General features: G+C 43.0%; 1 protein-coding gene across 1 annotated transcript in view; it reads right to left on the reverse strand.

Moving 5' to 3' along the window:
• Positions 1-3,369: 3,369 nt before the first annotated feature.
• LOC124552681 (acetylcholinesterase-like) overlaps positions 3,370-19,279 on the reverse strand; it is a gene marked incomplete at its 5' end in the record, with an annotated part of 512,360 nt that continues 496,450 nt past the window's right edge. The window contains 2 exons of the mRNA XM_047127002.1: positions 3,370-3,474; positions 8,961-9,113. Of these exons, the coding sequence (XP_046982958.1) occupies positions 3,370-3,474; positions 8,961-9,113 (258 nt within the window). The remainder of the gene's footprint in view (positions 3,475-8,960; positions 9,114-19,279) is intronic.

Raw genomic sequence — 19,279 nt, forward strand, 5'->3', positions numbered from 1 at the left:
GATTTTGCGATACGCCGAATCAGAAAGTAGACACAGCATCTTTTGAATGTAATCGTGCTTGTTCAACAAAACCGTGGCATTTCCCTTGTCCGCAGGTAAAATAACAATATCAGGATGCGTTCTGAGTGAACTTCCTTGATGTGTTGGTCAAAAGGAAGACTGATGGTACGTTGGGACATTCTGTTTATAGGAAGCCTACCCACACTGACTTGTATCTTCGAGCTGATAGTTGTCATGACCCAGCTCAGCGTGATGGGGTACTTCGCACCTTGGTTCACAGGGCCCACGTTATCTCAGACCCTGAAAATTTGGCATCTGAGCTATCACATCTCGAAGTCACCTTTCGTCAGAATGGTTTGAGTGAGAGCAGATCAAACGCGCGTTGCGCTATCAGCCTTCTGTGCAACGGGTGAGTGACGATAGCAACGAAGTGGCATCTAAGTCTACGGCATTTTTGCCTTACGCAGGAAGTATTTCCAACAGGATTGGCCGTCTTTTGAGGAAGTATCATGTGAAATGTGTTTTTCGACTACCTTCTAGGATTAAGGCGTCCGTAAAAGGTGATCTTGGTTTGCGTAAGGCCGGGGTCTATCGTGTTCCTTGCAGTTGTGGCATGTCATATATTGGTCAGACAATCAGGACTGTGGGAGACCGGTGTATTGAACATAAGCGTCACACACGCTTACAACAGCCGAGCAAATCCGCTATTGCAGAACGTTACCTTGACACCGGTCATCCTATGGAATACAACAACGCGGAGATTCTGGCATGCACGTCCAGCTATTGGGATAGTGTCATTAAGGAAGCTGTTGAAATCAAACTATCAAGCAACCTTATTAACAGAGATGCTGGATGTTGTTTAAATGCTGCTTGGAATCCGGCTCTGTCTCTCATCAAAAAACAGAGGGACAGATTTAGTGCTACCTCACCTGTTGATTAATAGTAACTATCGATATTTCTGATGTTGGTTATCTTTGTTTGTGTTGACATTTGTTCTGTGTGTGTGGTGTCTTCCTTGGTTGTCCTCTGTAAAGCAAGGTATTAAATTTGCTAGCACATTTCTTCGTCCTTGCATTTGTGCCTTGAGAATGGCAGGGTGTGCTCCTGTCGAAATATCGGCGGTGGTCGACGACGTCACCCGGCAGCAAACCCGTAAGTTATTTGAACATTCGATTCTCCTGGAAAAGTTAAGGTCTCTAATTGTTCCTAGTAAATGTTATACTTGATGTACAATCTAAATTGCTCATCTGAACTGCAGAGGGAATGTGGACAAGTGGAAAAGGAAGTGGGGGAGGCAGAGTTGCAAAGAGAGACGGAGAATATTAGCAGTGAGAAGGGGAGAAAGAGTGGTCACAGAGAGGGGGAGCAGTGCACGGAGAGAGAGAGAGAGAGAGAGAGAGAAAGAGAAAGAGAGAGGGGGGGAGAGAGAGAGAGAGAGAGAGAGAGAGAGAGAGAGAGAGAGAGAGAGAGAGAGAGAGAGAGGGGGGGGGGGGGGAGGAGATGGAGAGAGGTGGACATACAGAATGGTGCAGAGGAGGTATGTTCAATACACATGTCAAATGTATACATGAGAGAAGCAGCAGGGAAATTGCTAGTACTTACGCTAAATGGTTCAAATGGCTCTGAGCACTATCGGAGGTCATCAGTCCCCTAGAACTTAGAACTACTTAAACCTAACTAACCTAAGGACATCACACACATCCATGCCCGAGGCAGGATTCGAACCTGCGATCGTAGCAGTCGCGCGGTTCCGGACTGCGCGCCTAGAACCGCTAGAGCACCGCGGCCGGCACTTATGCTAAAGCATATACATAGGTATGTCCAGGATCTCTTCGTGAAGCATTGGAGTGAGTTCAACTAAATCTGGTATTCTTACTGTTTGTCTCACGAAAATCGCACGATGGGGTTTATAACCTACTAGCTCCAATAGGAATGGACTATGGCTCGTAGTGCACTGAGCCGCTGACATGTGGTCTACACTGCACGACGTGTGTTGTATGGGAGCAGTATGTACCTGCCTCATCCACTTGCTCTGCTGGGCAGCCTACGAGGCCAGGCTTTTCGGCCCTCAATGTGTAGGCTGATCTGCATCAGAGGCGTCTTGTGTAAGAACAGCATTGATCTTCCATATCCACCTGCCTTGAATGGCGTGCTATACATTAGGTACAAAGTATTGTTTTGAAGCCCCTGGTATGTACGCTGCGCGGCATGATTGGTGTGTTCTGGGAGAAGCAGGCCTGATTTATAGACCTCTTTTGCAGGGCCTACATATGTGGATGGGCATGACTGATGGAAAATTGAGATGGGCAGAGGAGGGGATGGACCAAGAGAGAGAACAGAAGAGAGAGATGGGTTTAAAAGAGATAGAGAGAAATGAGGAGGAGATAGACAGGGAAAGAGGGAGAGGAGGAGATGGGCATAGGAGGGGGGGGGGGGGGAGGGGAAGGATACTTTTTCTGCACCCAAAAATTTTTATGCCGCCGTTTACGTTCTTACGCCTGCATATTCATATAATGCATGACACCCAGTTAAATACACTGCTGTAACAGTTTACAGCTAAATGCTGTTCATTTGTGCTCCACTTTCTCTAACTCGATTCTGTTGCAATACTATAATACAAAATGTTGTGGACTGGCAAGACAGCCAATCCACTATGACAGGAAGCCGAAAGGCACGCGTTTAAGCTCACGCAGGCTGGTGTGAGGTCTGGAACAGGACAAGGTCTTTATAGTAGCAAAAATAGTACGTAGCTTCTGGAATACTTAACTTTAATCCATAATTGGTGAACATCGGTCTGACGGTACATGCATCACAAGATAAATAGCAAATGATAACGGCGCCTTGCTAGGTCGTAGCAAATGACGTAGCTGAAGGCTATGCTAACTATCGTCTCGGCAAATGAGAGCGTATTTTGTCAGTGAACCATCGCTAGCAAAGCCGGCTGTACAACTGGGACGAGTGCTAGGAAGTCTCTCTAGACCTGCCGTGTGGCGGCGCTCGGTCTGCAATCACTGATAGTGGCGACACGCTGGTCCGACGTATACTACCGGACCGCGGCCGATTTAAAGGCTACCACCTAGCAAGTGTGGTGTCTGGCGGTGACACCACACAAAATAATTACTTAATGAATAGTTTAGGACAAAGAAAGCATTAGAGAGTTCCATCACATCTTTTCTCAGCATTACGTTGCACTATTTACGATAAACGCATTTCTTGCAGCTCACAGTAGGAGCAAATTTCTTATTCTACCAGTTCAATATCGAAAACATACTGGTTCATTATAGGCAACGTTGCCATCTTTCCTTTGTGAATTTTGTACACTTAAACCACAGCGAATACAGAGTCATGGCTGTCTGAAAAGTACAGGTTCTATATATATTCACCCATGAATAGAGAAGTCGCTGACACCTTGAGGCTCATGGGTGGGGCGCCCAGGGTTCCTGCGCCCACCGCCCCCAAAAGTTTGGGCTTATACTAGACACAATGGAAAATTTCCAGTACCACAATGCTTTCTTAATACAACTCATTTTTTATCACGACTGACTGTCAAGTCAAAGGAGTTTCAAGTGCAAAGAAGGTGATGCAAAAACAGTAGAGGAATATCCACGAAACTATATGAGGCTCCAATGACAGGTTCGAGCTCTCTTTGTCTCAAGCCTTAGTGCCATACTTAGGCGTACTAGGAAAACTGCAGGTCCAACAGGGCTGCGTCCCGGCTATTTCCGAACCGAACGGAATAGACCCAAGGTTGAAAACTTGTGTAAAGTAAATAGCTGCCTTTCACGTAGAAAAAGAAAAATAGCGAATAAGTTTAGCAAGAAGTGTGACGTGGAGTGGAAGACACCTCTCAAAGTGATCTTCAAGCCACTGTCCAGTCATATCAAAGTAAGCACCTTCGACCACATAAAAAGTGACAACAGCGCCTCGGAGTCACTTAACTAGGAATTTTTATATCGATCAACTTATAATACGGCTTTCGACTCAGCAGTTAGCTACTGGAAGTAAGTTTTAAGTTTGTTCGGTATAACTTCCGTATCATCAATGAAGGAAGAAAGGAGGACGATTGGGTTTAACGTCCCGTCGACTTCGAGGTCATTAGAGGTGGAGCACAAGCCCGAATTGTGTCAAGGATGGAGAAAGAAATCGGCCGTGCCCTTTCAAATGAACAGTCCCGGCATTTGCATGGAACGATTTAGAAAAATGATAAAAAACCTAAACCTCGATGGGCAGACGCGGGTTTGAACCGCCGTCCTCCCGAATGCGAGTCCAGTGAGCTAACCTGTTGTCAATGCAGTTTGATGAAACACCGCTTTCAATATATTGCAGCCTTACTTACATTGTGCTGTAGACAAAAATAGGATCACAATAGCATCTCCAATCTACATCTACATGGTTACTCTGCAATTCACACTTAAGTGCCTGGCAGAGGGTTCATCGAACCATTTTCATACTGCTTCTCTACCATTCCACTCTCGAATGGCGCGTGGGAAAAAGGAACACCTAAATCTTTCCGTTCGAGCTCTGATTTCTCTTATTTTATTTTGATGATCATTGCTCCCTACATAGGAGGGTGTCAACAAAATATTTTCGCATGCGGAAGAGAAAATTGGCGATTGAAATTTCGTAAATAGATCTCGCCGCAAAGAAAACCACCTTTGTTTCAGTGACTGCCACCCCAACTCGCGTATCATATCAGTGACACTCTCACCCCTATTGCGCGATAACACGAAACGAGCTGCCCCTCTTTGCACTTTTTCGATGTCCTCCGTCAATCCTACCTGGTAAGGATCCCACACCGCGCAGCAATATTCCAGCAGAGGACGGACAAGTGTAATGTAGGCTGTCTCTTTAGTGAGTTTGTCGCACCTTCTAAGTGTTCTGCCAACAAAGCGCAGCCTTTGTTTCGCCTTCCCCACAATATTATCTATGTGGTCTTTCCAATTTAAGGTGCTCGTAATTGTAATTCCTGGGTATTTAGTCGAATTGATAGCCCTTAGATTTGTGCGAATTATCGTATACCCAAAAGTTATCGGATTTCTTTTAGTACCCATGTCGATGTCCTCGCACTTTTTTTTGTTTAGTGCCGATTGCCACTTTTTGCGCCATACAGAAATTCTCTCTATATCATTTTGTAATTGGAATTGATCATCTGATGATTTTACTAGACGGTAAATTACAGCGTCATCTGCAAAGAATCTAAGGGGGCTTCTCAGATTATCACCTAGATCGTTTATATAAATAAGGAACAGCAGAGAGCCTATGACACTACCCTGCGGAACGCCAGATATCACTTCTGTTCTACTCGATGATTTACCGTCTACAACTACGAACTGTGACCTCTCTGAGAGGAAATCATGAATCCAGTCACACAACTGAGACGATACTCAATATGCACGAAATTTGATTAATAGTCGCTTATGAGGAACGGTATCAAAAGCCTTCTGGAAACCTAGGAATATGGAATCGATCTGAGATCCCTTGTTGACAGCACTCATTACTTCATGGGAATAAAGAGTTAGCTGTGTTGCACAAGAACGATATTTTCTGAATCCGTGTTGGTTATGTATCAATATGTCATTTTCATCAAGGTGATTCATAATGTTCAAGCAAAGTATATGCTCGAGAATCATAATGAAAATTGAGGTCAGTGATATTGGTCTGTAATTCAGTGGGTTACTCCTATTTCCTTTCTTGAATATTGGTGTGACCTGTGCTACTTTCCAGTCATTAGGAACAGACTTTTCGTCAAGTGAGCGTTTGTACATGATTGCTAAGAAAGGCGGTATTGTGTCTGCATACTCTGAGAGGAACTTGAATGGTTTACCATCTGGACCGGAAGACTTGCCTTTCTTAAGTGATTTGTTTCGCAACACCTAAGATATCTACTTTTCTGTCACTCATGCTGACAGCTGTTCTGGATTCGAATTCTGGAATATTTACCTCGTCTTCTTTCGTGTAGGAATTAAGGAAACTGTAGTTAGTAACTCCGCTTTAGTGGCACCATCATCGGTAACATTTCCATAGCTATCGCGCAGTGACGGTATTCACAGGTTTTTGTCACTGGTGTACTTTACATACGACCAGAATCTCTTTGGGTTTTCTACCATATTTGGAGACAATGTTTCATTGTGGAAACTATTAAAAACGTCTCGCATTGACGTCCGCGCTAAATTTCGAGATTCCGTGAAACTTAGCCAGTCTTGGGGATTTTGCGTTCTTCTGAATTTGGCATGCTTTTTTCGTTGCTTCAGCAGCAGTGTTGTGATGTGTTTTGTGTTCCATGGTGGATCAGTCCCGTCTGTTATTATCTTATGCGGTATGAATCTATCCACTGCTGTCGAAACTGTATCTTTGAATTTGAGCCATATCTGGTCTACACTTACATAATTAGCGTGGAAAGAATGGAGACTCACTCTTGGGAAGGTATCAAGCGAATTTTTATCTTCTGTTTTAAATAGGTATATTTTCCGTTTATTTTGGTTGATATGGATTTGAACCTCGCTACAATGACCTTGTGTTCACAAATACCTGTATCCGTCATGACACTCTCTATTAGATCAGCATTATTTGTGGCTAAGAAGTCAAGTGTGTTTTCGCAACCATTTACAATTCGTGTGGGCTCATGAAATAATTGTTCAAAGTAATTCTCAGAGAAAGCATTTAGTACAATTTCGGATGGTGTTTTCTGTCTACTACCGTCTTTGAACATGTATTTTAGCCAACAAATCGAGGGTAGATTGAAGTCTCTACCAATTGTAACTGTATGATTGGGGTACTTATTTGTAGTGAAATTCATGTTTTCTTCGAACCGTTCAGCTATTATATCATCTGAAATTATTGCGAGTAATACGAATCATTTAATTCTTTATTTCAATTCTTCAATAGTGAAACACAATTTAGCGTTTCATCTACATTATAAACATTTATAAGCCATAAAATGTATATAACGAGATACACAGGTAACTCTCTTCCGAGGCCAGCAAGAAACAGTCCGTATCGATTCTGAGTATGAAGTGTGTAACACAGACCCGAGTTTACCTTGGAATACACTGTAGAGCTAGTTGGAAATTCTAAATGATAGCGACCGGTGTTTGATCCCTGGTTCTTCATAATCACAATGCCAGACAGAAAGCGTATCGCCGACCGAAGTGGCCGTGCGGTTAAAGGCACTGCAGTCTGGAACCGCAAGACCGCTATGGTCGCAGGTTCGAATCCTGCCTCGGGCATGGAGGTTTGTGATGTCTTTAGGTTAGTTAGGTTTAACTAGTTCTCAGTTCTAGGGGACTAATGACCTTAGCAGTTGAGTCCCATAGTGCTCAGAGCCATTTGAACCATTTGAAAGCGTATCCATCCATTAAGTACAACAAAGAAACAAGATTAGGTCTCATGACATTATTTCAGACTCATGTTTCCACTGTCCAGGTAGGTTACATTAAATGATAATGTTAAAAGGGTAAGGTACGACCTGGGTAATTCATTGGGGATAAGCCTAGGTAAATCTGTATTACACCTGAATGGTGCCGCACTAGCCAGCCAATTCCGAGGAACAAACTGTAAAATTTCATGTGTATATATACCTCAAATACTTTCATGACCAGTAACCAACTTAGTGAGAGCAGAGTCCGTTCATGAGTTCTAAGACAGTAACCAAAAAAAAAAAACCTAATAAACAACGAACTGAATACTTCAGTAACACTGCTGTAAATTAAATAAGTATTTATATAGAAATTTTCCTCAATATACAGAACTTATAGCTGGCCATATAGCTCCAAGAAGCAGGTACTTTACGCTGATATCACTAAATATCGGATAGTACAAGAGGTGCGAGTTTCATAGCAGCGATACACATAAGGTACCGGTGCAATATGGGCACCTCTTCCCTAGTATTAGTAGTAGTAGCAATAGCTTGCAACATCTCGCTCTGCTTCTAGCGTGGATACAAAATTACGTCGTTAATTTTTAATAAAATGTCATGTAGTAATTCAGTGTGTAACCTCGGTCTGCGAAAACGTAAACTCACAAGTAAGGATCGTATGCACATCTATGCTTAGTTTCCTATGTCTTACCTTCCGTAGAGGAAGACGGTATGTACTAATTTTTTGAAGAAACATTTCGATTCCACTATTAGAGAGAAGCGCACGCAAATGTCCTACAGTTGCCACTGTACCATCCTACAGCAGTAAATTTAAAAAGTATATATAATTTCACAAGACTAAGTTTTGAACTGTTAAAAGATTAGACGTCGCATACTCAAACATTATTGAGGGAAACTTGAAAAAAGAATAAACAGAAATGGTACACAAAACGTCTTATCCTTATAAACAATTCGTCATCCAAGTTCACATAAAATATATTTTTTATTTAAGACAACCGGTTTCAATAGACTATCTGCCATCTTCAAGTTTGTAAGAAAGTGCATATACATGGAATATGTCTCGTAAATTAACATGTAACATTTGACATAAAAGTTTTGGATTGGTATTATAAAAACGGAAGTGGACCTGTACAGTTACATACCTTAAATTTTTTTATGTAAAACATGTTCATTTTATGCTATCCTCACACGCAAGATGCCAAACGGATAATACCCATCTAAAACTGTTACAGACCTGAAGATGACAGCACATGTTGAAACTGGTGGTCTCAAACTGAAAAAAAAAAAATATTTTACGCGATCTTGGCTGTTGAATGGTTTTTAACAATTAAACAGATCGCACTTCAGTTCTCTCAAATGAGAAAATTCAATCAAAACATTTTATCATTATTTTACAAACAATATTAACGCAATTTAACGTTTTGTTCCATGACGCTGTCCAAATCAATCTGCGTAACATCTGCTCCACATTTGCCTCTCCTGTGGAGCTAGTATTGTAAATTGAAAGAGCAGGAGTGTATCTTGTAAGATGAAGACCTACCTGCTTGAATTAGTAGTAGTGGTGCAGTAACGGTTCTAGACTTACCTGCGTGAAGTAGTAGTAGTAGACGGTGGCGCCGCGAGCCGCCATCTTGGTGGCGAACAGGTTGCTGGGGCAGATGAAGAAGTAGTCGCCGACGGCGTCCGAAACCATCCTCTGGTTGAGGTAACCATCTCCCAGCTGCTCCCAGTCCGTGTACTGCACAGAGCAGAGCACACAATCAGTTACCACGCTCTCTGAGCATTGGGAATATACTCAGCAAGTGTTTCATTGCCCCTACTGGAGGTGTTGTGCACCTATTAACATTTCAACCCCAATAATTTACATTGACTGGGATGTAGTAACACACCGATCCGTGAATGTGGAGAAGAAATTCCACTGATCATATCGTCTCACAAGGGGACCACGCCTACTTGTCATCACAGATTTTGCCCAGATTTACGGTACATGCAGGGACTGGCCAGAAATGAAAGTGACTGGAGATTCAGATGACATAGCGTTTAGGAAAAACAGCATTTCTCTTGCAGATGAGCGACGGCTCAGCCATTTATGTTACGGTACTTTCCAGTCAAGGCTGACGCTAGGGAAAGAGTACACAATAGTAATCTCAGGGTCGTGGGGTCGACTCCCTGCGCAGAATCCTTTTTTTCTTTTTCCCTTGATTTATGTGTTACTTACACCATCAATAAAAAGAAGTAACGTTTCACATGTTTTCATTATTTCGATAAACTGAAGGGGAAGGAAAGGCAAAGGAAAATTAGCTGTATGAGTTCTTGGAAATACATGCAGCTATCGTCATTAGTCCATCAGAAGTTGGAAACTTACAATAACATTATACAAAATTTTTTTAACTAGTCTTATATGAAGGAGGATAAACTTCTTCTGTTAACTGAGTCGTGGGAAAGACAATCAAATGCACATTTATACAATGTGATTTTTCAATATTAAGACGAATTGCTGTAATGGAATATCAAAGTCATTACCCTACCCCCCCCCCCCACACCCCCACCCCCCCACCCCGCAAAAAATGTCGCTAGTGCAACCTTGAGATGTCTGTTTTTCCTGGTTTTATCGGCAGGTAAGGAATTTGATAAAAAAAGCTTCAAAACTTATCTGGTCAAAAGATGAAAAGAATTCACGTCCTGTGAAACTGCACCAAAATACAGCTGGTCGCCAATATTGGGCGAAGTGATTTGTTACATGTTGTTTTCTGCTGTACAGTGTAATGAAAGAGAACATTACAAGAATGTAAACCGTTTCTTATTTTATAGAAAAAATTAAAGTAGGCTAACAAAGTAATTATAACAATGCAGCATTTATAATGTCGAGAAAATTACTTCTTCCCCTGTTTCATGATGAATATCACCATAGCACACGTAAATTATGAAATGGAAAATAATAGAGAAATCTAATTTTATACACGAAGTGTTTGTGCATGCCTTACGATTCCAACCAGGAAATTTATTTGCAGTTCAGAATTTCTGCAGTTGTTACCTCTTCATGCCTTTATGAAAATAATAATAAACACAATATGAAGAACAGTATTTCGGGTTATTTGCAGAGTGAGTAACATTAAAACTTTAATTAGAAGATTTGTGTGTTGGGACTCAACCCATCGACTCTCTGGTTGCCATTCTGTACTCTTCCTCCTGTGCCAGCCACTGCCTGGAAACTAGCCTTAATGTGAATGGCTCGTGCCTCACCCAACCCACAGTGAAATTCACATTTTTTTGTAAACACTTAACCATCTGGTGCTCCTTCTTTTGTCACTTTCATTTCTGGACTAGTACGGCATATCCCATAAATTCGTACGAAACCAGTGCGAACGAGCAGGCACAGTCGCTTCTTAAATTGGTTCGTTTTCCATCTAGACTGAAAATGCAGAAGATAGGCTGTGATTTACAAACAGCGGAAATAGACCAAAACTTACGTACTTCAATTCATGTAATTTCATATCACAGATCAGAAAACCAACAGCTCTACTCTCAGTCTTTAAGATCAAGTGGACATTCCAAATATCAGACTAATGCCAACACATCGGAAGAGCCAAGTAGTAGCATATGAGGAAATATTAGTTCCATAGTACAGAATGGTAGGAATGACTAAAATGTAACAAAATGCAATAGCCATCCATCCATATGGGCATAGATACAACTAAGCGTTTCTGAAACATTGTAAATGACAGTGAGATGTAGCACAGTGTAGTAACATTAGGTCTAGATGTAGGAGTAGTTGTATTTAGTTGCAAACCTCAAACTCATCTAAGTGAACCTTGGCATCTTCACCTAATTTAAATTGAAACTTAGACTCGTAGTAACGTTTTTATATCTACTTTAATTCATGATGTTTTATTTAATTATGATATCATAATTTTGGCTTGTTCTTACTTTACATATGAAACAAAATTGCACACAGCATATGGTGGCTGATGTGCAGCGACCAGTTTCCATACAGAGTACTGGGCGAGTTCACTCATTTGTTCGAAAGTGGAGGCTGACAGCGTTTGCCACCTTTCAGCCGGTCGGCGATAACAGAACCGAGGTGCACGCCCCGCAGTCTTTCTCAAACGATTTTACAGAAGCTATTTGGTAAAGAAAAAATCATTTTTGCGTTACTTGTTGCTTTGTATGTCAGGTTCGTGATGATGTGCCCATCATTTCGTTAGTTGTCATAACTATTGTGATATTTACATGGAAATAACATACTGTGCCTAATTTGAAAAAGTCTGCAACGAAAATAATAGTTTAAAAAAACAGACATAATGTCTGCAGGGATACCGCAATCACTGGTTATACAATGTTACTTATGATCCGTCTTGATTGCAAATATGTTTATTCACATGACGCGTTTCAGTTCCTCTAGGACTATCTCCAGATCTGAAAATTCGGTTACAGGAGTAGCCCGTCCACACTTAGCAACCTTCACATGCTGCGTCAATGCGAAGGTTGCTGAGTGTGGATGGGTTACTCCTGTAACCGAATTTTCAGATCTGAAGATCGTTGTAGAGGAACTGAAACTGGTCATGTGAATAAACATTTTTGCAATCAAGACGGATTATAAGTAACAGTGAAAATAAGAGTCGCAACGATTTTGCATTTGATGCATATTACATAGTACAGGGTGATTCTAAAAGAATACCACAACTTTAGGAATTTAAAACTCTGCAACGACAAAAGGCAGAGCTAAGCACTATCTGTCGGCGAATTAAGGGAGCTATAAAGTTACATTTAGTTGTACATTTGTTCGCTTGAGGCGCTGTTGACTAGGCGTCAGCGTCAGTTGATGCTAAGATGGCGACCGCTCAACAGAAAGCTTTGTGTGTTAATTGAGTACGGCAGAAGTGAATCGACGACAGGTGTTCAGCGTGCACTTCGAACGAAGTATGGTGTTAAACCTCCTGATAGGTGGTGTATTAAACGTTGGTATAAACAGTTTACAGAGAATGGGTGTTTGTGCAAAGGGAAAAGTTCTGGACGGCCGAGAACAAGTGATGAAAATGTAGCACGCATCCAGCAAGCATTTGTTCGCAGCCGAGGAATTGGCTGTTCCCTCAGCTCGAACAAGAAGCACAACAATTCATATTTCAGCAGGATGGAGCGCCACCACATTGGCACTTATCTGTCCGTAACTACCTGAATGTCAACTACCCGAGGCGATGGATCGGCCGCCAGGCAGCCCGTGACAGAGCACTTCATCACTGGCCTCCAAGAAGCCCTGATCTTACCTCCTGCGATTTTTTCTTATGGGGGTATGTTAAGGATATGGTGTTTCGGCCACCTCTCCCAGCCACCATTGATGATTTGAAACGAGAAGTAACAGCAGCTATCCAAACTGTTACGCCTGATATGCTACAGAGAGTGTGGAACGAGTTGGAGTATCGGGTTGATATTGCTCGAGTGTCTGGAGGGGGCCATATTGAACATCTCTGAACTTGTTTTTGAGTGAAAAAAAACCTTTTTAAATACTCTTTGTAATGATGTATAACAGAAGGTTATATTATGTTTCTTTCATTAAATACACATTTTTAAAGTTGTGGTATTCTTTTTGAATCGCCCTGTATTTTGCTACATATGAAATTTAGCTAACACTTATCGATTTTTTTTAAGTCTTGGGTGGAGGTCTGTATCTGTCTTTAATCTCGAGAAAATTTATCAGATGTAGCACACTTATTTTCAATCTTGCTGCTCCAGCGACAAAGCCAGAGTGGAATATCCACAACATTCCTCATATTTCATAAACGGTTTGAGATACTGAAATGAGACTGTGGCAAGTAATGGCACGCAAACAGAAGAGTATTTTAACTTACGGCTATTACGCATAACTTCATTGTCTAACGTGATATCCGTGAGCTACATAGGTTTTTGACACAAGAATATAATTTTTAAGGGTCATCGGTAGCTGGTGAAACATAGAAATGCTATAGGTTTTGGAACAACATAAGTGAAGACGTTATACATGTATTATGTACCGAGGATGTGCTTTTTATAAGCCACTGACCTTACTTTTCCTCAGTTCCTTACTTAATAAACCACTGTTTCATAATTATCTTGCAACTGCGTCCACCAGACATGTTAGTGAGCTGAGACTGTGTAAACTACGCGGTTCTAGGCGCTTCAGTCTGGAACCGCGCGACCGCTACGGTTGCAGGTTCGAATCCTGCCTCGGGTATGGATGTGTGTCGTCCTTAGGTTAGTTAGGTTTTAAGTAGTTCTAAGTTCTAGGGGACTAATGACCACAGATGTTAAGTCCCATAGTGCTCAGAGCCATTTGAACCATTCTTTTGTAAACTACGTCGTGTGTTTCAAAAGAAGCAAATTTAGACGCGGCAACAAGAGGAATGTGTAGAATTTACCCAAAATTCGCCACTCTGAAAGTTACAAATGGGTAAGAAGTCAGACGAAAATAAATCCCTGCATTATCAGCGAAATTCTTCTTAGATACGAACCAAAGCAGACGTGAGAGATCTTTTTGAGTGGTCAGCATGCAACTGTGACCATGGAGGGACTCCGCTTAATATTTACAAAAAAAAGTGAGCATAGGCTTCACTTTGGAAGGGCACTTCCCCGCCAGTGCTCGGCATTTCCCCTACAACACCTGCCCGTCATCCCCAGCACTACCACTCTCCCCTCGCATGCCCCACTAAGTGCGTATTTACTGGCGATGGTATTTTATGCGGACTTCAACATTCTAACCCCTGATACTTTGATGAATCTAACTTCCATTTATAAATCACCTTAAAAAATCCGATTACTTTAAAAATGACTTTACGTGCTGCATATTTGATATTAAGCATGTAAAACCTTTCTCATTCAAAGTGCAAAACCTTAATCGTCAGTTTTATTAGCTCTTGATTCTTCAGCGAATGAGTAATTTAAAAACTGAAAACCAAAACAGGTACATGGAAAGAGTAATGACACCGTTATTTGTTCACGTAAGACCTTTTTGGCAAATAGTGGATAATGTCAGACAATAAATTTTGGGCTTAATCATAGAAAAAGTTATTTATAAAAGCAAACTCATTTAATTTGCAATTTAACTAGATAATTTCGTGCAAATATTGATTGACTCAATTGAACAACACCTGTAGGCGAGAAAAAGTTAAGAAAATGTTACAAAATCATGTTGAAATATGTTGGAAGACTAAGTGTTCTGATTGTTAAATAGTACAGTCCGAATAATTTACGCTCCGTTGTCAGAAAATTTACTTTTTCATGGATCTAAATTTTTATGTTGTCATTTGTCCTGAACAGGCCCACGTTTTGCGTCACAAGCGAGTGAGAAGGGAGTCAGTGAAATTCTGGAAAGTACAGATAGGGATGTGGAGCCATGCCGACACCAGAGCGGCGGCTAGCTTCGCCAGGTTTGTCGACTGAGGACCGCCGGCCGCTGTGACCGAGCGGTTCTAGGCGCTTCGGTCAAGGACGGCGCTGCTGCTAGGGTCGCAGGTTCGAATCCTGCCACGGGCATGGATGTGTTTGATGTCCTTAGGTTAGTTAGGTTTAAGTAGTTCTAGGGGACTGATGACCTCAGAAGTTAAGTCCCATAGTGCTCAGAGCCATTTGAACCATTTTTTGACTGAGGATCCATGTCACGAACAGCCCGATGGAGGTTGTCCCGCAAATTCTTGATTGTGTTTAAATCCGGAGAGTTTGGTTGCCGGGAGAGCACATCCTGGTCCTCTTTGAACCACGCACGTACACTGCAGGCTGTGTTGCATTGTCCTGCTGGTAGACGCCATCGCGCCGAGGAATGCATGTAGGGCTGCACTTTGTCGCCAGGGATAGATGAAGACGTGTGTTGGTCAAAATGACGAGATCATCTAGGGAACGCCTCACAAGCGTCTCCCACCCGATGACACTCACGACACTGGGCTGGACCCGTCCGACAACTCTTGCAGCGTGTTTGCTTTAAGACGTTCATACCATCTGCCCGATGGAGCATAAAACACGATTGACCTGAAAAGAGCCCTTGTCACAACTCATTGGACGCTAAGTTGCGATACTAGCGTGAAAATTCCAGTCTTCGTCGCTGATGAACAGAAGTCAGCACGGGTACACAAATCGGGTACTTGCTGCGAAGGTCCATACACAGCATCCCCTCGGTTTACCTGGGCGGTCAGTTGCACGTCTGTTCGGCCGCACACGTCTCCGCAGCTGTCGTTCAACCTTGACACGTATAGCCCGTGGTGCGCCACAGCTGCCTCGGCGCCGGCACTGGATAGCGCTGCTTTGCCAGGCACGGCATGCTTCAACCACGGCGGCCCGCGAACACTTCACAGACAGAGCCATTTCGCGAATGCTTCCACCCTTGGCGCGAAAGCCGTGTCCTTTCGGATGTCACACAGATCGCTCCGTTTCTGCATTACCACAGCGACTGCACTGTTTTCCACATTTTGTATACGCTCAACTGCTAGTGCTGCCACCTGTGGTCTGCTAGTGGCCAATGCACGCTGATGTCGAACATAGGCGGTGTGGAGGACCAGACGGCCTCCTCTATGACGAACTCGCCCAGGCGGTGCTGTATGCTACGACTTACCAAGAACACATGTCTACACCAGCGACCCCCGTGCACGACGTCCGCCTGCAAGAACAGGAAGCCGTCCCTACAGCAGAATGGACTGCTTTTCGTACTGCGCCTGTGTAGAGCCGCCCACAACTCACCACACCAGCAGAGATCCGTAAAATTACCCGGAAGACTCGGAATAACGCGCCGGGCAACGACTCCATAAGCAACACCGATTTGAAACAGTTGCCCAGGAAGCCAACTGTGCTCCTTACCCGAATTCTCAACAGCTGTCTTCTGCAGGGATATTTTCCTACGGCATGGAAGACGGCTCGAGTAGTTCCAATACCTAAGCCAGGTAAAGACCCAGCAGAACCCAACAGTTACCAGCCAATTAGCCTCTTGTCGACCCTTGGCAAGGTGCTCCAGAGAGTGCTGTTGAAGAGGCTCCATGACACGCTTACACCGCATGATGTTATACGACCCGAACAATTCGGTTTCAAGGACAAGTTATCTGCCGAACTTCAACTTCTACCGATCACCGAACGGATACAAGAAGGATACAACAAGCAGCAGTTCACGATTGGTGTATTCCTTGACATCGAAAAAGCTTACGATAAGGTGTGGTGTCCCAACCTTATCGTCAAACTGCTTCGCTCTATCCCTATCGTGGATTGTTACATTGGCCTCGTAGACAGTTTCCTGCAGGACAGGAAACTGTATGTCCGAGTCGACGATAAAAACTCCGAAATGAAACTGATCTTCGCGGGAATTCCGCAGGGCTCTGTCATTTCGCCTCTGCTTTCAACTTATACATAACAGTCGCCCTTGTTACGGAGAGTTTTTATGCGGACGATACGGCCTTTCTGACAACTGGACGGCACTTGGACCAGCTAATCGCTAGGATGCAACGGCAACTTGCTGTAATGGAACGCTGGGCGCTGCAAAATAAGATAACGATCAACCCGACGAAGACGGCAGCCTTTCTGTTCACACGGAGGGAACCAGATCTGAACGACAGACTCCAAATAGCTGACCAATTTATCCCACTGTCGCCGGGAGTGAAGTACCTCGGTGTCTGCCTTGACAAAAAATTACCCTTTACGCAGCATATTGGCGACAAGAAGACGGCAGCCCAGAAGATGGCCAGGTCATTGATTCCGTTCCTGAAGAGTAAGGATCTCAACCCTAAGACTAAACTCCAGTTGTGTAAGGCAACGGTGGAACCCACAATGTTGTATGGCTCCACCTCGTGGGGAACTACGTGCGTCTACAACTACAACAAACTTCAAGCGCTGCAAAACATTTGCTATCGATGGATCACAGGAGCTCCATGGTGGACAAGAAACGTCGACATCCGCACCGCACTCCACGAGACCACTATACAAGAGAAGGTCCATGACAAGGCTCTACGAGTTTTTGACAAAATCGATGCCCTTAGGGACTAAGTTCGACAATTAGAATCGGTAGGAACGGTAAACCCTGCAAGATGGCACAAGTATCGACTACCGAAGTTAATAACGTCTCACCCCCCATAGGCAATCTGTCATAACACGACGAGGCAGTCACACATAACAGCCTCGACACATCTCGCCCTCCACAGGAGATAGACAGCACCAAAGACAGCAGGCCGAAGGACCCATTGCGTGTCCAAGCCTAACTGAATGTGTACTAAATTAAGTGTTTTCCCTTTATCCTTACATCCCCTCCTAGAAGAATAAGTCATCAAGGATGATCTCTTCAGTTCACACTACACACTATAAAAAAAAAAAAAAAAAAAAAAAAACAGGCGGTGTGGACCGTGTATAGTCAGTAAGATCGTGCGTAATGTCAAGCCATATACAGGGCTATTCTAAATGATGGACCCATTTTCAAAAATTCGTATGTCTTCACGTACTATTCTAATAGTTCTATACTAATGAAAACAGGAAGTTGCAAAGATTTTGCGGGCGGTGATGGCATCAGAAGCGACTGGTAGAGTTCGCGCGGCAGTAGGGCCGTCATTCTGTTTCACTGTCACTTGTGAGATGGCGTCACACAAGGTTTTCTGCTTTCTTGAGTTCGCGAAAATTGAGTCGCAAATTGCAGCGCAGTGGGCATTTCATACCAAATTCGGTGTTCAACCTCCAACTCCCAAAAGCATTAGCCATTCGTTTCAGCAATTTAAGCTGACTGGGAGTGTGTGCAAAGAAAAAAGCACATGCTGACCACGTGTATCATTGGTTGATGTCAGACGGCTTCGAGAAAGTTCTGTGCGCAGTCCTGGTAAGTCTACTAATAGACCCAGTCGAGAACTTGGAATACCCCAACCAACTCTATGGAAATTTGTGAGACGGCGTTTGCTGTACAAGCCCTTACAGACTACAACTTCTGCAGGCTCTCAACAACTATGACTATGAGACCATTCTCTGGTTACGGGCTACTGACGGGTTATTTTTAGCCATCAAGCGACGTTCCACCTTAGTCGAAAAGTCAACAGATACAGTGATCGCATATTGGGTTTCGAAAATCCACATTCACCACTACAACACGAAAGAGTCGCACCGATGATCAACGTGTTCTGTGGCGCATCCCGTGCAAAGGTTTACGGACCATTTTTCTTTGCGGAAAGAACTGTGACGCGAATCACGTACTTGGTCATGTTGGAGAAATTGCTGTTCCCTCAAGTTATGGAAGATTCCCCGGAATTAATTTTCCAACAGGACCACGATGTACGAGGCTTTTTGAATGACTCCCTTCCTCAGCGCTCGATCGTTCGCAGGGGACTTGAGGACCTGGCTCTGAACTTCTGGCCACCGAAATCTCCTGATCTCACACCGTGCGACTATTTCTTGTGTGGTGATGTGAAGGAGTCTGTTTACGTCCCGCCTCTACCAACCACTCTGGACGATCTGCGGAAACGCACCACTGCTGCCGTGCACTCAGTAACGGCAGATACGCTTTCGAGCGTGTGGGACGAGTTTCGCTACCATGTCGATGTTTGCCGTGCAGCCAACGGTCACCACATTGAACATTTGTGAGATTATCGTATTTATAATTATTAAATAATTATTAAAAACTAATTGCAAATTATTAAATTCATTAAACTCATGTCAAACATGAAAAATCTTGGAAAGTTCCTCTTTTCATTGGTGTAAATCTTGTTCATTTTCGATTTGTACCTGAATAAATACGAAGTTTTGAAAATGAGTCCGTCATTTAGAATAACGCTGTATTTTGGATTTGGCCTTGCAAAAGTAATTTATAAAAGGTAATTCATTAAACTGTATTTTAACATTATAGCTTCCGACAAATATTGACTTACTCAATTGAATGATAGTTGTAAGCCAGAAAAAGTAAAGAAAAGGTTTGAAATTATATTT

Source organism: Schistocerca americana, chromosome 10, assembly GCF_021461395.2.
Source record: "Schistocerca americana isolate TAMUIC-IGC-003095 chromosome 10, iqSchAmer2.1, whole genome shotgun sequence".
NCBI classification, from domain to species: domain Eukaryota; kingdom Metazoa; phylum Arthropoda; class Insecta; order Orthoptera; family Acrididae; genus Schistocerca; species Schistocerca americana.